Raw genomic sequence first — 19411 nt, 5'->3', positions numbered from 1 at the left:
TGGCCCCAAATTAACCCACGCTTCTCCTGGGACTCCCACTACCATGTACACATGTCACCTCCCTCGCTAATAAATTAGCTCTGGCCCTTGTCACTTTCTTTGCCCTGCTTTACGTTTCTTCATAGCACTTACCACCCGGTGACATTAGCTACTGATTTGCTCATTGGCTGCCTCAGGAGTGAGTTAAGTTAGTGGATGAACCCTCTGCACCTCTTTCTCTGAGCGCCTTGTTTATCCATTCACTCCCTCGGCAGGCACTTTCTGAACTGCTGCTCTGTTCTAGGTCTTGTGCTGGGCAGTGCTGGGAACGCAGGTCTGGTCCCTGTCCTTGCTGTGCCCAGTTACTGTGCCACAGCTTTGGGTGTTGTTTTAAACCAGGGAGGACCTGTCCAGCTTTAAAAGGTCTTCCTGGCTGCTGTATGGAGGGTGGGTTTGAGGGGGTGACAGTGGTGGCTGGGAGCCCAAAGAACCAGCTGGGGTGGGGACCCAGGTAGGAGGGGACAGGACTAGACCAGGGCAGGAAGCCAAGTGGATAGGCCATGAGGATGGACAGGCTGGGAGTGGGGAGCTGTCCAAAACAGGGCCCAGGGCTCTGGCCTGGTGGCTAGTGGGGCTGTTCCTGAGATGGGGACCCAGAGGAAGAACAAATCTGGAGGGAGATACTGAAGTGAGTTTGAGTCACACTGGGAGTGAGGACCCCCAGGAGGTGTAGAGCAGGCTTTGAGGTTGGAGACAGCTCAAACGGAAAGAGGTTGGGGCAGGAGACTGAGATGTGGGGGTCATACGTTTGGGAGTGAGGACTGAGGCTGCGGAGAGGGTGAGGTGGCCCAGGCAGGGTGTGAGGGGAAGCGTAGAGGGCCCAGGACTGAGCCCTGAAGATCTGACATTCAAGTAGCAGGTAGGAAGAAGAGGAGCTGACAAAGGGACCTGCGAACTCAGGTGAGGTTGGAGAGTTAGAAGATCTGGGAGAAGGCAGTTTGATAAAACCAAAAAGTGGGCAGGTCCCCAGGGTCTAGGCCTCTCTGAAAATGGCCACCCTTCTTCTGCAGATTTGAGAGTCTGGACCAGGAGATGAACAGTCTGATGGGCCGTGTCCTGGATGTGAACCACACGGTGCAGGAGCTGGTGGAAGGAGGCCACCCCAGTTCGGACGAGGTGCGCTCCTGTCAGGACCATCTCAACAGCAGGTAGGGGTCTTTCCAGGTACCTCAAACCAGTTCTTCCCATCATTCCTTTCCTCATCCACTCGACCGTGGGAATCAAGAATGGACAATTTCAAACCTCTGAGATGATAATGGCCTGGTAAATCGCCCAAATTTGAGAGAGAGAAAAAAAAAGGTTAATTCCCAGTGCTAGTGATGACATGATAAAATGAGGATATAGTACATTTCAGTGGGCTATTGATTTATTTGTTCAGAAATAATTTGTTGTATATTTAATATCTTCTGGAAAATTTTCTAAGCATTTTATACACTTCATTTTAGCTCTCAATATTCCAGTTTCCATAGTAAAGATTCCAAAATCCAGAGCTCTTTAAAAATAGTAACAAATTGCCGAAACCGGTTTGGCTCAGTGGATAGAGCGTCGGCCTGCGGACTGAAAGGTCCCGGGTTCGATTCCGGTCAAGGGCATGTACCTTGGTTGCGGGCACATCCCCAGTGGGAGGTGTGCAGGAGGCAGCTGATCGATGTTTCTCTCTCATCGATGTTTCTAGCTCTCTATCCCTCTCCCTTCCTCTCTGTGAAATATCAATAAAATATATTAAAAATAAGTAAATAAATAAATAAAAATAAAAATAGTAACAAATTAATACCTTTCTGCCTAGAACACTACCAGCAGTTCTTCCAGTGTGGGTAGGGTTCAGACACAGACCCAGAGAGGTGAAATCCTTAACATGATTACTCACTCTAGTTAGTAAGTTGGAGTCAAACCCAGTTCTGTCTGAATCCAGAGCTGGGCTCTTGCTTGTATTTATTTATTTAATCCTCACCCAAGGATATTTTCCCATTGATTTTTAGAGAGAGTGGAAGGAAGGGGGAGAGACACAGAGAGAGAAACATCTATGTGAGAGAGACACATTGATTGGTTGCCTCCCGCATATGCTCTGACCAGGGCTAGGGATGGAGCCTGAACCGAGGTATGTGCCCTTGACCTGAATCAAACCCGGGACCCTTCAGTCTGCAGGCCCATGCTCTGTCTACTGAGCCAAACTTGCTAGGGCTTGATTGTGTTTATTCAGTCTTCCCAGCAACCCTGTAGGGTATAGATTACCCCGTGTTAAAAAGGAGGAAACTGGAGCTCAGAAAGGTGAAGACATTGGCCCACAGTCACACAGCAAATTAGAGAGTCAAGCTTGGATTTGAAATTGGATCTGTCTGATTCCGAAGACTGTGCTCTTAACTGCTGTGCTATAAGATAGCAATATCCAGTGATTGTATAGCCTTGTAGCCTGAACAATGTGAAAGCATCAGGGCTTAAAAAGATAAGAATGTTGCAGCCTTTAGTGAGATTATATGCCAAGTGCTTTAGCCACGTGATCTCATTAACACTCAGTGAAGTGGACATTATTATCCTGATTTTCTAGATGAGGAAAATGAAGATCATAGAGGGAAATGATTTGCTGAAGGTCACGTGGCAAATCTGGCCAGAACAGAACTTGAACTTGGGTCCTTCCGATGTCAGAGTCCTAATCTCTGCCTTTGTGGCATGTCCATTCTAGAGAGGGCATAAACTCATAAATGAACAAGCTAGTTAAAGAATTTTAAGGATTCGTGCAGGAATTAGAGGACAGTGATCTGGCAGTTAGCGCAGCTGAGGCAAAGCCCTGAGTCAGAGAAGAGCTTGATGTGTTCCAAAGAGCATCCTCACTCAGTAACAGTAGCAAACAGGTACTGTTTGAAGTATTTCCTAGATCAGAACTCATTTGACCCTCACAGCACCCCTATGAGGCAGGTGCTATGCTATGATTGTGTCCGTTTTACTGCTGGGGAAACTGAGGCATGGAGAGGGTTACTAGCCAAGGATACACACCTCAGATTTGACTCCAGGACACCCTGCTAGGATCCTATGCTTGTACCCGGACCACACACCATCTATGAAGGGGAACTGAGGCCCAGAACAGTGCCATCACTTGCTCGAGGACACAGAGCAGTACGTGATTTTTCCATTAATTTATTTTGGAATAAAAACAGGTTTTCCTTTTGCATCACTGTCCTCAGCGCCTGGTTCATGGTACCTGATCAATTACTTTTCGTTGAACCCAACATATCTAATTTCATCAACTAGCACTTCTCACAGGGCTGATGAGATGACTAATGGTGTGTGGACTCTGGTTTCAGAACCTCTTTACACTCTTACACTCTGTAACCCTCTTTACATGCTGTAACCCACTAAACTAAGTTATTTGGAGTCTTAACCCCAAATAGTTTAATTTAGTGGGTTATAGCTATCAATACTTACTATATTAGAAATTAATGCCCGGCTGTGTGGCTCAGTAAATAAATTAATATTGAGTAATTTAAAAATATTGTCATCTAAAAATAATAATCAACCTATTATGTTAATTTTTTTCATGAAAAAGCTATTTTTCAAAACAAAAAGTGTAGTGAGAAGAATGGCAGTATTTGACATTTTTGCAAATCTCTTTAATGTGGCTTAAAAGCAGGCAGCTGAGTTCTAGGGTCTGCTTCCGCGCTGGGTCTTTGTCCTGCAGGCTCTGGAAAACTCCACTGTGCTCCCTGGAGACAATGCGAGTGCAAAGGCAGATAGCGTCTTCGCGTTATGATGAAGATAGTTTGACCTCGCTCAGATTTCATTTCGAGAACCGCTGCTCTAAGCAGATGTACGGGTAGGGTTCCATTTTCACACAGGCAGAAACCGGGCTCCGTAATATCAAGTCTTTCCAAGGTCTCACAGTGGCTGGGTTTTACCCTGGGTCCCTCGGCCCTCCATACCCAAGAGTTGGCCCTGTGCCCCTCGAGCCACACTCCTTCCCTTGGGCAGGTGGAACCGCATCGTGGAACTGGTGGAACAGCGCAAAGAGCAGGCGAGCGCAGTGCTACTGGTGGAGAACCACGTGCTCGAAGTGGCCGAGGTGCGTGCCCAGGTGCGTGAGAAGCGGAGGGCTGTGGAGAGCACGCCCCGCGCCGGCGGCGCCCTACAGTGGCGCCTTAGCGGCCTGGAGGCCGCTCTGCAAGCGCTGGAACCGCGCCAAGCGGCCCTCCTGGAGGAGGCAGCGCTGCTGGCCGCGCGCTTCCCCGCGCAGGCTGCGCGACTGCACCAGGGCGCGGAAGAACTGGGCGCCGAGTGGGGAGCGCTGGCCAGCGCGGCTCAGGCCTGTGGCGAGGCGGTGGCGGCGGCTGGGCGCCTGCAGCGCTTCCTTCACGACCTGGACGCTTTCCTGGACTGGCTGGTGCGCGCCCAGGAGGCGGCGGGCGGTGACGAGGGACCCCTACCAGGCAGCCTGGAAGAGGCGGACGCGCTGCTGGCGCGCCACGCGGCGCTCAAGGAGGAAATGGACCAGCGCGAGGAGGACTATGCACACATCGTGGCGGCCAGCGAGGCGCTGCTGGCGGCCGACGGCGCAGAGCTGGGCCCAGGCCTGGCACTGGACGAGTGGCTGCCGCACCTCGAACTCGGCTGGCACAAGTTGCTCGGCTTGTGGGAGGCGCGCAGGGAGGCGCTAGTCCAGGCCCACGTCTACCAGCTCTTCCTGCGAGACCTACGCCAGGCGCTTGCCGTGCTGCGCAACCAGGTGCCAGCGTGGGGGTTCACGCGGGTCCGGGTCGGGGTCCGAGACTGTGCGGAACTGGCGCGACAGGGAAGTGAATGGAGGCGTGTGTTTGGGGGACCATTGGGTGGTCTGTTGGAGGTGAGTGGAAGTGGAGAAAGTATCTGGTATAGATAGTTGCATTTGTGAACATGTGTGGGCGTGCGTGTAACAGAATTTGAGGATTAGGATGGGAGGGTTGATGTCTTGGCTGAGGTGACTAAGTTTGTGGACCATCCTGAGTGAGTAATGCACTTGGCTATTCATTGGAGTGGCTTCCTGGGTTTGCGAATTATCTGGAAGGAAATAGAGTATGAGGATGACTGGTGATGATGGTTAATAGGGTTCAAAAAAAAAATCTTGGGGGTGGATAATCTTTATCCCAACAGAGGACAGAGGGTAAAAATTATGGAAGTAGGTAATTCAGGCAGAGAGATTATTTGGATCAGTGAATGATTGTGGATTATGAGGTTGTGGGTGCTTAAATTAGCAGATGATCTTCTTACTGGGGCTGGCAGCTGGCAGATTCTCCGGAGGCAGTAACTGTGTTTGTAGTCTGAGGAATCAAGTGTGCTGGTTCTCTGGGAACAGCGATCCAATTTTGAGATCATTCTGGCTTGGGAACCAAGTTTGGGATTTGGGCAAGATAGAACACCAGTTTTCAGATTGTCCAAGAGTAGGTACCAACTTCCGGGGATCATTTGAGAAAGAGTGACCACCAGTGCTGGTCACCTAGAGAAAGCTGACTTAGTGGGAGGATTACCTGGGGGGACAGATGGGAGCCCTTAGAATCATGGGGTTACTAAATATTGTAGCAGAGGTGGCCTTGAGAGACCTTTTCTGACCGCCCCCCCCCACCCCCGTTTTTACCAGTTAGAAAACCAACCCAGAGAAGAAAATAAGTTCCTTGAGGACACAGCATCCAGTTCCGTCTTTATCAATTAACCAAGTATTTGCTAAGTACCTTCTCTGTAGGAGGCACTACTGTGGGGCTGAGAACACATAAGGAAACAAACCACAAAATCCCACCTGCACATGGCTGGCATTCTAGTGTGTGTGTGTATATGTGGGGGAGGAGACAAATGAGTAAATGCACATATGCTATTATGTCAGATATATGCTAGAAATAATAAAGCAGGGGGAAGGGATATGGCTGGCGTGGGGAAGGGTGATATTTCTGGCAGAGATCTGAAGAAAGTGAAGGAGCCAGCCATGGGGATACCTGGAGGGACAGACTGCCAGACAGGGACCAGCATGAGCAAAGGCCCTGGGTGGGGTGGAACCATACCTGATGTGTTTGATGCCAGAAGCAAGTGGGAAGAGGGTGGTGTGGTAACCCAGGTTGGCCTCCTCTTCCAGGTCCTGGAATTGGGGGGTGGGAGTATCTGACCTGTGCACCACCCTTCCCAGGAACTGGCACTGTCGGGTCTGGAGCTCCCGGGCACAGTGGAGTCGGTGGAGGAGGCATTGAAACAACACCGGGATTTTCTCACCACAATGGAGCTGAACCAGCAAAAGATGCACGTGGCAGTGCAGGCTGCGGAGGGCCTGCTGAGGCAGGGCAACGTCTACGGGGAGCAGGCCCAGGAGGCTGTGACCCAGCTGTTGGAGAAGTAGGTCCTTCAGTCCCAGGGACAAGGGGAGGGGTGAGGCGGCCAAGGTCCTGCTCCTTTCTATCACAGTTTCTGCTTCTCTGCCCCTCTCTGATTTCTGTTTAATTCTATATTGCTTTTAGACTTTATTTAAATTGACATTTTGTGAAAAGGTAACTAACTGGTGGTTGTCAACCCAAAGAAACAAGAGGATATATGATGAAAAGTTTCTCAGTGTTGCCCTATCTTCCTGGATGCCCCGAATCTGCCCTGCTGTTCTGGCCCCTCCCTGGGAACCCTGGACATCCCCTGACTCCTAGCTAATGGCCACACATAGGTCCTGTCCCAGCTTTTCAGATGGGATGGTGTCCCCTGCTGTGCTGGTTGTCAAATATTGGGAAGGAACACCTGCTGGTTCTCTAGGAAGTGGTTTGCAGAGTGTGTGTTTGTGCGTCACCATCTACCTGTCACCACTGCCCTGTCTCTTGACTGTCCTTGTACTAATCATTTATTGAGCATCCACTGTGTGCCAGGCACTATTCTAGACCCTGAACAAAGCAAAACAAAATCTCAGCTTTCAAGTAGAGTCCTTTATAGGGTTTCCTCCAGACCACTTCCTTGTCACTCTCACTGTTTCTGCCCCTCCTGGTGACCCCAGCTTTCCCCTCTGCCCTGATCCAGGCTGGAAGAGGGCTCAGCGGCCCTCCTTGTGTCTTCTCATCTCTCTCTCTCTTTTTTAATATTTTTTATTGATTTCAGAGAGGAAGGGAGAGGGAGAGAGAGATAGAAACATCAATGATGGAAGAGAATCACCGATCGGCTACCTCCTGCATGCCCCCTACTGGGGACTGAGCCCACAACCCAGGCATGTGCCCTTGACCAGAACCGAACCCTGGACCCATCAGTCCACAGGCCGACACTCTATCCACTGAGCCAAACCAGCCAGGGCTCTTCTCATCTCTTTTTAAAAAAATATTTTTATTGATTTCAGAGGGAACGAAGAAGGAGAGAAAGAAACATCAGTGATGGGAGGAAAACATTGATCGGCTGCCTCCTGCACACCCCCAGCTGGGGATCAAGCCTGAAACCCGGGCTTGTGCCCTGACCTAAAATCAAATCATGACCTCCTAGTTCATGGATGGACTGACGCTAAACCACTGAGCCACACCGGCCGGGCCTGTCTTCCCATCGCTTGATGGAAAGCACACCTGTTTACCACCATCCACATCCCCAAGGCCCCAGCCTCCTTTTCCAAGGCTGGAGCTTGCTAAAGGAAACTTTTAAGGGAATTCTGGTCCTGAGGCCGAAAACTCATGATCTAGTGTCCCCCACTCCAGGCCTGACCCTTCCTTCCTTTGTCTCTTGTTTCTTTTGTTTGTTTGTTTGTTAATCTTCACCAGAGGATATTTTTTTCATGCTTTTCAGAGAGAGTGGGAGGGAGGAAAGAAGGGAAGGAGGGAAAGGGGAGGGAGGGAGGGAGGGAGGGAGAGAGAGAGAGAGAGGAAAACATCGACTGGTTGCCTCCCACACATGCCCCGACCACGGGGGCGGGGAGAGACCCCACAACCCAGGTACTTGCCCTTGACTGGGGAATCGAACCTGAGACCTTTTGGTGTGTGGGCCGATGCTCTAACCACTGAGAAACACCTGCCAGGGCTATCTCTCTCTCTCTCTCTCTTTAAAATATATGTTTTTATTGATTTCAGAGAGAAAGGGAGAGGGAGAAAGAGATAGAAACATCAATGATGAGAGAGAATCATTGATTGGCTGCCTCCTGCACGCCACCTACTGGGGATTGAGCCTGCAACCCAGAATCAAACCCGGAACCCTTCAGTCTGCAGGCTGACGCTCTATCCACTGAGCCAAACCAGCTAGGGAATGGGCTGTCTCTTATTTCTGAGTGTCTGCTGTATCCTGGGCTTTGCAGAACTGAGGAGGAGGAGCCTGAAGGATGGTCATTCTCTGCTTCACTCTTCATCCCTTTTCAGTCATTAGTTGCTCCTTTCATTCTGTTGTTTATTAATTAATTCTTCAGCCAATTGAACAGGTAGAGTCTGTACTGGGTTCTGAGCTCTGCTGGGCAGAGCAGTGACCAGTACAGGACACGATTCCTGCCCTCTCAGAGCTCACCCACTGTCTGACAAGGATGGCCCAGAGTGATCAGGGCCAGGATGGGAGAACTGCAAGGGGCTGTGTGAGCCCAGAGGGTGCATCTGCCCAAGGCTTGTGCTGGGTGAGGCTGGGAGCACAGCAGAAATTGAGACAGACCCAATTCTTGCACCCCCCCCCCCCCAACCAGGTCCCAGTTACTTACTGGTCTAGGGATGGTTTTTCCACCAGGTAGGAATAATAAAACATCCATTCATGGAGGGGGGTATTACTCTCCACACCAAAAAAATGGGGCACAACCATGCAGAGTGCCAGATCCTAGTCCCAGCTCCGCCCCTCAACCTGTGAGATTCTGGGCAAGTCACTTAGTCTGTCTGTGGGCCTTGCCTAGCCTGGAACCTGACCCAGCCGGGGTGCCGGGTGCTGTCCTTATCTGCATTTTGCACATGAAGCTTAGAGAGGGTCATTAATTTGCCCAAGGTCACAGCCAGGAAGTGGCCCAGATGGGATTTGAACCATGCCATTTTTCACCCTCCTGGAGGTTTTCCTCATCCCGAGGACTGATGGTTGACATGTTGACTGGTGATGGCCTGGAGGGATTGATTTCAGTTCATTTTCAGAGGCATTTGGTTGGCTTCTGAGCTGAGTCTGGGCATGAAAAAGTCAGTCCTTTGCTTGTTGGTCTCTGGCCCTTTCTATGCTTTCTTCCAACTGTGCCCTGGCTCTCTCTCTCTTTTTCTTGCCTGCTCTGTCTCTTGGCCTCCAGCCTTGATCTATCTGTGCATCTCTGTGTCTCTTTCCTTCTCGCTATCTCTCTCCTGTTTTTCTGCCTCCATCTGCTCTCTTCTCTCTCTCTCTCTCTCTCTCTCTCTCTCTGTGACACTTTATCTTCGTTTCTGTCATCTCTTTCTCTATGTCTCTTATTCATTCATTCATTCATTCATTCATTCATTCAACAAATATGTATTGAGTACCTACCGTGTGCCAGACTCTTTTCCTAGGCATTGGGGATACAGCTGTGAACAAAACAGACCAAAATTCCTGCCCTCACGGAATGACATCCTCCTGGGGGAGACAGACAAGATAAACAAATAGCATATACATTGTGCTAGTGTTAAATGCAAGGAAGAAACTTAAAGAAGGAAAGAAAGACAGAACATGTTGGGGAGAGGTCAGAAAGGGCCTCACTGAGAAGGCGACATCTGAGTAAATGTCTGGGAGAAGAGCATTTCAGGCAGAGAGGGCAGCCAGCGGCAGGCCATGGGGTGGGAGTGGCTTGTTCAAGGCGCAGTGAAATTAGATGCGCCCAGCCCCTCCATCAGGCCTCTTGGGCACTTAGCTCTACACTGTGGGCCTGGGGCCTGGGTCCAGCCTGGTCAGTTCACTCAGGCCAAGGGTCTGCCCCTCCTTGTTGGCACAGCGGCCCACCCTCCCTGTAGCTCCAGCCCCCCTTTTCCCCAGGCCCTGCTCTCTTCCCTCTACCCAACTCTGTTGCACCCTTCTCTCTCTCTCTCCCTCTCCCTCTCTCTCTCCTCTACTGCTGCCTCTCTTTCTATCTCTCTGGCAATAATACTGCTTCATTTCTTTCCTTTCCTTTTCCTAATTTCTCTACCTTGGTCTCTTTCTTTTTGTCCCTAGGTCTCTGTCAACCACTCCCCCTTGAGATCTTTGCTTATTTCTTTGTCTCTGGTCTTGTGTCTATGTGTGTCTCTGTTTTTCTCTCTCTAGGCCTTTACAGTCTCTCTCTCTGAGTCTGTCTCGCCCTCTTAATCTCTCTCTAGGTGTCTCTCACTAAGTTTTCTGTTATCTCTGTCTGTATCTGTTTCTTCCTAGATGTCTGTCTGTCTCTGTCTTTCTCTCTCTGCACCTCTCCACCTCTGTCCCTGGCTCTGCCTCACTGATGTTTCTTTGCCTCTTCCCCTATTCCCACCTTGCTGTCATCTCCTCCTTCTCCTCCTCCTCCCTGCCCAGCCCCATGCCCTCCCTCACAGCCCTACTGCCAGTGCTCCCACTCAGGTTTCCCCCAGTCCCTATCTCCCCATCCTTAGGAGCCAAGAAAACCAACTTCGGGCCCAGCAGTGGATGCAGAAGCTACGCGACCAACTTGAGCTGCAGCACTTCCTCCGAGACTGCCACGAGGTAGGAATCCAGCTGTGCTGGGCGCAGTGATTTCTTTCCCAGGGAGGAAAGTGCTCAGGGCAGAGGGGCGGTGGGGGTGGGGACGCCCCGTCTAAGTGGGTCGTCAGCCGAGGTTCACGCCAAGCCACCAGGAGGCACGCGGAGCCCGGCTTCCGTGCGCATGCTCCGTAGGTTCCTCCCCCGCCAACGCGGGCTTTGGGGAAGGAGGGAGGGATCCCGGGAGCCCCTGGCAACGGTGCGCGCGTCCGCGCTTTCCGGTCCCGCGGGATTCTGCGCCGGTCTCACCTTTCCTTTCCTCTGGTGATTTGCAAGAAGCGCGCTGCTGCCTGCAGGCGAGAGGAGCGAGAGACTGGAGGGGGCGGCGGGGTGGAGCGTGAGTGGACCAGCAGCCCGGAACGCAACTTCAGTCACAGATAGTCCAGAAACAAGTCTTTTGCCCCTTTAAAAGTGTCCAAGAATCAAGCTCTGCCCCTTCAGAGATGATCTATACACCCAAAAGGATCGCCCCAAATCAGATCTCTTCTCCATTCATCAGAGAAGGTTCAGGAGTCACACGGCTTCCCCCTCCTTCCCCTGCATCCCATAGAAACGTTTTGGATTCTGATCACATTAGAGATGGCCCAGGAAACACTTTTGTAACCCCCATATAGAGATCGTCCCGGTCTCATTCATCTACCTGACCCAGAATCATTGCCCTCCCCCCACATGATGATCCAGTACCTAAGTTTCCCCCAACCAAGGATGGTTCAGGAGCTAGGCCCTGATCCCCCCATTAAAGATGGTTAAACTGTTCTCTCCCATTTGAAACCCCCACTCCCACATTATTAGAGATGGGTCTGGGACTCAAGAAGCCCACTGAAAATGGAATCAGGAACTCCCCGTCCCTATCCTTCCCATTGGATATTATTCTGGACTGAAGTTTTATAGATGTTTCACACCCCTCCCCCCACCTTCTACTCCTGTGACTGACGTATCCCGGAGTCTGAGCCCCTTCCCATTAGAAATGGTTCAGGAGCCCATTCCACCCCACCCCATACTCCCCACCTCACATAGGTAGCCCAGGGCCTAGACCCCGCTCCCGACATTTCATTTGGTCCAGGAGTTCCCCCTCACATCGTGAGATTGTTCTGGACCAAGTAGCAACCATGTGAGAGGGCACAGAACCCCCACCCCCATGCTTCAGGGAGGGTGGTGATTGTTCCTCCACCCCCAACTGGGCCCCTGCAAGGAGGCTGGCATGGAGGCAGGCAGGGGGCGCGCGCGGGCGGGCGCGCTGCCGCGGTGCGCGGGCGGAGGCGGGGGCGCGCGCCCGCCAGAGCCTCTGTCGCCACCGCTGCCGCCGCCGTTGCAGTGAAGGGGCGAGAGCCCGCCCGCCCGCCTGCCCGCCTGCCCGCCGCAGGGACCCAGCCAACGCCGACGCCGCTTCAGGTCTCGGGGGCGCCGGGGGGGGGGGGGAGGAGGAGGGAAAGGGGGCTGATGCGCGCCCCCGTCGAGGCGGGCGGGGGAGGGGGCTTGGGCGCGTGCTCGCCCTTCGGGCCGCGGGAGGGAGGGACTCGGGGGCGCGTTGGCGGGACGCCAGGACCCTAACCCTGCGGAGGTACTGGGACGCCAGGAGCTGTCCGCGGTGCTGCTGCGGGCGGGACTGAGAGAACGGGTCCCAAGGGACTGAGGCAGAAAAGGGGGGACTTTTAAGGATACTGGGGTAGTGTGGACTTGTCCTGGGGGTTAGGGAGGTCTTAACCTCTCTAAGGTGCTCTTCTTTGGGTAATGAGGAATCGGAGATTATTCCTGGGGTTGGGAGATTCTCACCCTTTTGGGGTTTTTTTCCTTGGTTCTTTTGGGATCAGTATTAGCGTTAGATGATGGGGCGAATCACATTTGCGAGGGTCTGCCTTGGACGATGAGGGTCTTGGACTTGCTCTGGCTTTGAGAGGCTCTGGTTTGGGGGCCTTTCCCCTGGTTGTTGGGGACTGTCTTTGCCCTTGGTGATGAGGTCAATCACTTTTGGGGCTTTACCTTGATGACAGAGTACCATATCCTTCAGAGGCTGTGTCTTCACTGCGATCGGTGGCTGCCATTGGCAAACTCTTTCCTTGTGTGGGAACCGATGAATTGAGTCAGGGGTTTCAGCCTTTGACTTGGGTCTAGTGTGTGTGTGTGTTTGTGTGTGTCAGGCTGACCAGGACCCCTGGGAGCATATGCTCTGGGGACACGGAGTGGGGTTTGGCCAGTGGGGGATTTGTCCTTGGTTATGACTGCATTTGCCTCCTGGGACCGCTGAGCTAGAGTCCATGTTTTTTTGGTGGTTTTTTTTTTTTTTTTTTTTTTTTTTTTGGCAGGAGGGAGGAGGAGAATCTTGTGACTGGGGGAGGTGGAGAAGGGGGAGGAGCCAACTTTCTCAGGTGCCAGTTTTGGTCATGAGTGGGGAGGTTGGGGCTTAGGACACACCTCTTATGTGGGGGCTCAGAAAGCACCCTTGTGATTGGTCCTGCTCAGGTAGTGAGAGGGACCCACTCAGTGCTTGCATTTTGAATAACTGGTTTTGTTGGTGAGTGGGGAGACTAGAACTGCCTTTAGTCAGGGAGCGAGCTGTCTGTGGAGGTTCTATCTGGTCCATGTTGGGGAGTCTGAGCCTAGCTTTTAGGGTAGATTCATTTGGGGAGCTAGTAGGCAACCCTGTGGCTTGCATTGGGGGTTGACTTTGGTAGGGGGCTAGGACTGGTCATGATTTGGGAGAACTGTGGTCTTGGACTGGATCCTCATGGCTGGATTTAAGGAGTCCTGTGGGCTCATTAAGGAGGCTGGATATGAGCTGTGGGGATGAATCTACCCAAGATTGGAGGGCTAGTTTGGAGGGAACTAGACTTGGCAGCAGTTGGGGAATTGTTTAGGGATTCAGCTGGTCATATTGGGTGGGGGGGGGCTGGGGTAGGTATGGAGGCTTCACTTGATACCCTGAGGAGTGGGTTGGGATCTTGAATTGGTCCTTATTGGGGGTGGCTGAGACTGAATCAAAGGGTCTAAATGTTGCTGTTGGGGGGGGGGGGCGGCTCCAGGGGCTGACTTGAAAATGAGCTAAATTAGATTGGAGGACTGGGGCATGAGTGGGACAAGGCTGACTGGCTCAGGAGCCCTGCCTTGGGGCTTAGGATTTATGGGGAAGAGCTGCCCTGAGAACAAGGGGGATGAGGAATGGAGCATTCTGGGGACCCTTTCATCCATCCTCCCCCCCCCCACCCCACACACACACATATAAAAAAAGCTTCACTTGTGAAAATTTTCCATCCCTTCCTCCCCTGCCCCATACCTAGCAATCCTGGCCCTGAACTTGGGACTTCTGGAAAGGGGATGAGAATTATGCCAGGTTGGGAGAACCAACTGAGCCCCTCCTCCTGTCCACAGCTGGATGGCTGGATCCATGAGAAGATGCTGATGGCTCGCGATGGCACACGGGAAGATGGTCACAAGCTGCATAAGAGATGGCTCCGGCACCAGGCATTCATGGCCGAGCTGGCTCAGAATAAGGAGTGGCTGGAGAAGATCGAGAGGGTGAGGATGCAGAAGGTCCCTCTTCCTGTGCCAGGCACCGAAGGCCTCCAGGGAACCCACTTCTCACCACCAGCCTGCTGCTGTCACACCTGTGAACTGGTTCACATCATTGCCATGTTTGCTTCTAGCTATGTGGCCTTGAGCAATTTATGTAACCTCTTTGAGCCTTGATTGCCCATTTGTAAAATGGCAGCTTCTCTTCTCTTCATACCCTCCTAGCTTCTCAATACTAGGGAGGGCAAAAGTAGGTTTACATTTGTTCCTAGGGAAAAAGACATGCAGGTTATGGTTGCTACAGTAGCTTTATTTACCTAGAAGATAAATCATAATTGGTACAAAATAATAACAATAACAAGACAAATAATACAAATAAATGATAAAATAATGAATAAAGAAATAATAATACAAGAATAAAAGCCCCATACTCACAACTATAAACCTACTTTTGCCCACCCCTGTATTTCACTCTTTCCTGCAGCCTCCCCCAGCAGGCTTCCCTCCACACCTTTTGGAGCATCTAAGATAGAGCATCAAGTAGACAGGCGGGGGCAGCCCTAGGGAGCTAGGGTTAAAGTGGACTTTGCATTCCTACAACCCTGGGTTCTAACTGTGTCCTTGTGTGCTTGTTACCCGCTGTGTGTGCTGTGTGTTGGGGAGCTGTGTTAATCTCTTTGAGCCTCAGTTGGCTCTGCCTAAAAATTAAGGAAATAATGAATATAGCTGCTTCTCTGGGCTCCTGTGCACATAAAGTGCTTAACACAAGGCCAGGCACCTAGGAGCTGTAATTGCTCTGGTATTGTTATTTTGAATATGCTCCAGGCCAACATATATTGGAGTTTGACTTCAGTCTTGGCGGGACCCAGGCAGATTTTTGCTCCAAGTCTCAACCCCCAAAACTGTCCCCTACTCTGGCTGAACCCCTAGACCTACAGCCCTGGATATCCCCGCTCTTCTGACTCAAACAGAGACACCCAGGTGGGCCTTAAACTCTTAAGTGGCCATAGGTGCCCCCTAAATGGTGGCACATGGCAAAGCCACTCTTTTTGAGTTTGAGTTTAATGGACGTTCTCTCTCTCTCTCTCTCTCTCTCTCTCTCTCTCTCTCTCTCTCTCATCTTTTTTATGGCTTCTACCCATGTTTCTGGACTTATGGGAATGTCTCTGTGGCTATCACTTTATGACTGTCTCCTCCCATGTCTCTGTGCCTCTCTGTCTCCCTCCCCACACTTCTATCTATCTGCCGTCTGTCTTTCTCCTTGTCTCTCTTCCCATGACTCGGCTCCTTTAATCTCTTCACCTACCTCTGCATCCACCCCTCATGTCTGTCTCTCTGTGTGTCTCCAACTCCTTTCGGCTCTCTCCACATCTCTCCCTGCATCCCGTCCCGTTGCCCCCATATTTTCCTGTCCCCTCCCACCATCCACCCCTCCCCCTCACTTCCTGACTCCCACTGTCTGGGGCAGGAGGGCCAGCAACTGATGCAGGAGAAGCCAGAGCTGGCAGCCTCCGTGCGGAAGAAGCTGGGTGAGATCCGGCAGTGCTGGGCCGAGCTGGAGAGCACCACCCAGGCTAAGGCTCGGCAGCTCTTTGAGGCCAGCAAGGCTGACCAGCTGGTGCAGAGCTTTGCTGAGCTGGACAAGAAGCTTCTCCACATGGAAAGCCAGCTGCAAGACGTGGACCCTGGAGGGGACCTGGCCACCGTCAACAGCCAGCTGAAGAAGCTGCAGGTATGCCTGGCTGACCCTGGTGGGGGCTTTCTGTGCCACAGTGGGGCCTGAGCCAGGGTTAGACTTCGCTCGAGGTATTTCAGACAGAGGGGATTTAAGACAGGGACTTCTTTCAAATGTGTTAGAAGAACTGGAAACAGAAAGGGAAGACGGGGGCAATCCAGCTAGTAGTAAGTGTTGGCAGCAGCTAGAACCCCTAGGGCGTGGAGTGCAAAGGGGAGAGAAAGGATTCAGAGCCAAGAAGCAGTAGGTGAATAACTGGTACACTGAGGGTTCACAAGACCCTGACACCCACTTCCTGGACGGAGAAAAAGGCCCAGAGGGAGGGGAGTGCCTTTACACAGAATAATGATGACCTCTGTGTAGTGCTTCCTCTCCGTCTCCCTGCCGAGCTCTCACGGACACCTCCCACCAACCCTAAGAGATTGGTATTAGCATTATCCCCCATTTTACCGATGGGGAAACAAGCACAGGAGGTAAAGCACCAGGCCCAAGGACACAGCTGACCACTGTCTTCCTTACCAACTGGGGGGCTCTTAGAGAACAGACACAGCTGGTGGTTGCTCAGTATCTGACCACGTGACGTAAGTGGCAGGAGGTGCAAGTGTAGGTGTTGCCTCTCACCTCCCAAGGTGTGCCAGCTCCTGCCTTGGCATGCCAGGAACCATGCCTGACCATGACGGAAGAGAAACCGAGGCTCTGGGAAGTGAACTTACTGCCCAGGGTAGCAAGAGGCAGAGGCTAGGTTAAACCCAGGTCCCTATAGCCTTCACACTCCTTGGGATCCACCTTCTGCATGGTTATGCTTGTGAAGTGCTTGGCATAGGCTCTGGCAGGAAAAAGTTGACTCAAAATAAAAGTATAATGATGCCAATTGGTATGTAATTATTTATCTATGCAGCAAATCTTTATTGAGCACCTACTGTATCCAGATGCTTTTCTAGGTGCTAGAATATAGCAGCAGGCAAAACTGACAAAAATCACTGCCCTCAGGGGGCTCACAGTCTGGTGGGGGAGACAGGCAAAGGAGCAAAGAGACAACATCTGAGTTCGATACTAGTGGTGTCATTGATTTATATGCACCATTGGGTCTCAAATACCTTGGTCTCCAGGACCCCGCTACCTCTCATAAGCCATTGAGATCCCCAAAGCTCTTTTGTTTGTATGGATTATACCTATTTGATATTTACTACATTAAAAATTAAAACAGATATACTTAAATTATTGATTTATTTAAAAATAGCAATGATAAACCCAAAAGCATTAACCCAAAAGTCTTCTTTTAAGAAGAATAACTAGCCCTAGCTGGTTTGGCTCAGTGGATAGAGGATCGGCCTGCAGACTGAAGGGTCCCGGGTTCGATTCTGGTCAAGGGCAGATAGCTGGGTTGCAGGCTCGATCCCCGGTAGGGGGCATGCAGGAGGCAGCCAATCAATAATTTTCTCTCATCATTGATGTTTCTATCTCTCCCTCTCTCTCTGAAATCAATTAAAAAATATTAAAAAAAGAATAACTATATTTTCCAAAACGAAAGAAAATGTCGTCAGAAGACTGGCATTGCTTTCAGTGCTGCAACTCTCTTCTGTGTCCTGCTTAATAGAAGCCCTGGATTGTTCCCTGTGCTGCATTCGTTCCGCTGGAGGGCACGGGCCATATGGGCCCTGCAAAACCTGGTTCTACACTTGGGAGAGAATGATGAAGGCAAACTACACCTTAATGTTTTAATTAAAAGAGTTGTAACCTTGCAGACCTCTTAAAAGGATCTCAGGGTCCCCAGGAGTCCCCAGAGCACACTTTGAGAACCTCTGATGTACTTGCATGCCAGGCACGATACCCCTTCCTCCCCAGCAGCCCTATCAAGGAAGGGCTGTCCGTGGCCATTCAGGGCAGTGCTTAGTTCTCATCCACCCTCCTCCCTTGATACTCCCAGACCACAGCAGGGAAGGTGACCCTCTCAATGGCCTCTGAAACATGGAACATTGCCTGAGCTGGACTCCATGGGCTGGACAGGCAGTGGACACATGGGGATGACTCAGCCCAAAGTCTGCTCTGAGGGATTGCCCAGAATATCGGCTGAGGCAAGTGGTGGCTAGATGGTCAGACAGAGAAGGGAGCTGGCAGTACAAGCAGCCAGGGGCCGAGTGAGAAAAGTATGGGGAGGGAGGCAGACAGACTTGGGTTCAAATCCCAGCCAGGGCCCATGTTCCATTCCTCTCTGAGCCTCTGTCATCCACGTTAAGGCAGACTACATCAGGGCCTCCCAGAGCAGGTGAGGTTGTGCACTGAAATGGCACCTGGGATGTGGTGAGCTCCCAAGAAATGGGGGTCTGTGACGCAGGTTCCCAACCTGGAACAGAGGCATGCTCCACTGAGGTCAGTTTGAGGAGGGTCCTGACAGGGGTCTTGACAAAGGTGCGGGCAGGGAATGGGGAGGCCACAGAGATGGTGAGCAGGGTGGGGTTCAAGCCGGAGACTTTACCTCCCCTGAAGAGGCCAGGGGAGGAGAGGGAGGGGAGAGTCACCAAGGGGGCCCTTGGCCAAGAACGGCAGCCAGCCCTTGGCACTGCTGCAGGGCGGAGCCAGAAAATGATATCCCGGCTTCTCTCCGCTCTCTCCACCCGTCTCCTGCTTGTGCCCCATAGCCCAACCAGGGCCTCCTTCATGGGTGCATGCACTCCCACAGGCTCCCACACTTGGTTAAATGCTTGCTGTCGCTGTCTTAAAGTTCTTAATAATATTTGAACTAGGGGCCTCGCATTTTCATTTTGCACTGGGCCCCACCCCACCTGGAAGCCAGAGGGTAGGATGCATACAGTCAGCCCCCTGGGGCACAGAGCAGGGTGAAGAAGCTTGCTGGTGGGTCAGGAGTGGCAAACGAAGACAGCCAGCCCAGCAGCAACTATGACTGGGGTGATGGGTGGCCTCACCGTGATGACTGACTCTTCCCAGGCCGCTTACTGGGGTGGGTAAAGGCACAATCTCAGGACTCAGGCAGATCTGGGTTTGGGCCACTTACCAGCTATGTGATGTCAGGCAAGTGGCTTTGCGTCTTGCTCTGAGCCTCAAGTGCCTCCTCTGTGCATGGGACGGACCCCAGTGCTAAGCCACTCCTTGACAGCAGGCCTACGGAGGCAGCACAGCGTCACAGTCGAGGCCCTGGAGGCTGGAGCTTGGCCACCTGGTGAGAAGCCCTGGCTCTGTGACTTACCCTGGGAATTACTTCTCTTAGTGCCTCAGTGTGTTCTTCAGTAAAATGGGCGTGATAACAGAACTGACCTTCTGTGGACATTATCAAGATTACAGGATACAGTGCAGACAGTGGTTTCAGAATTGCTGACCCAACAAATCTAGGATTCAATATTTGTTTACAGGCTTTTCCATTTTAATGTCTTCAACCAGAGGGGATATCACTATACTGTGTTCTAAAGTTATTTGGGTTAGTTATTTCTTTTTTTTTTTTTTTAATATATTTTTATTGATTTCAGAGAGGAAGGGAGAGAGCTAGAGAGATAGAAACATCAATGATGA

At 51.6% G+C, this 19411-nt stretch overlaps 2 protein-coding genes across 5 annotated transcripts in view; both read left to right on the top strand.

Moving 5' to 3' along the window:
* The window catches only part of SNRPA (small nuclear ribonucleoprotein polypeptide A), a 752186-nt gene that overhangs the window by 537307 nt on the left and 195468 nt on the right, over window positions 1-19411 (top strand). The gene's annotated exons all lie outside the window — the stretch shown is intronic.
* Window positions 1-19411, top strand: part of SPTBN4 (spectrin beta, non-erythrocytic 4) — an 83751-nt gene that overhangs the window by 36805 nt on the left and 27535 nt on the right. For 2 of the 4 annotated variants that reach the window (XM_080645556.1, XM_080645555.1), the window contains exons 15-20: window positions 1050-1187; window positions 4003-4753; window positions 6179-6381; window positions 10518-10608; window positions 14011-14157; window positions 15620-15883. In XM_080645556.1, coding sequence (XP_080501682.1) covers window positions 1050-1187; window positions 4003-4753; window positions 6179-6381; window positions 10518-10608; window positions 14011-14157; window positions 15620-15883 — 1594 coding nt within the window. Of the gene's footprint in view, window positions 1-1049; window positions 1188-4002; window positions 4754-6178; window positions 6382-10517; window positions 10609-11880; window positions 12037-12236; window positions 12311-14010; window positions 14158-15619; window positions 15884-19411 lie in introns of those variants that run through there. The other 2 variants (XM_080645557.1, XM_080645558.1) reach the window with 2 other exon arrangements.

The sequence above is a fragment of the Plecotus auritus genome (assembly GCF_963455305.1).
Source record: "Plecotus auritus genome assembly, chromosome: 10".
Lineage (NCBI taxonomy): Eukaryota > Metazoa > Chordata > Mammalia > Chiroptera > Vespertilionidae > Plecotus > Plecotus auritus.
This window is presented reverse-complemented; position numbering and strand designations above follow the sequence as displayed.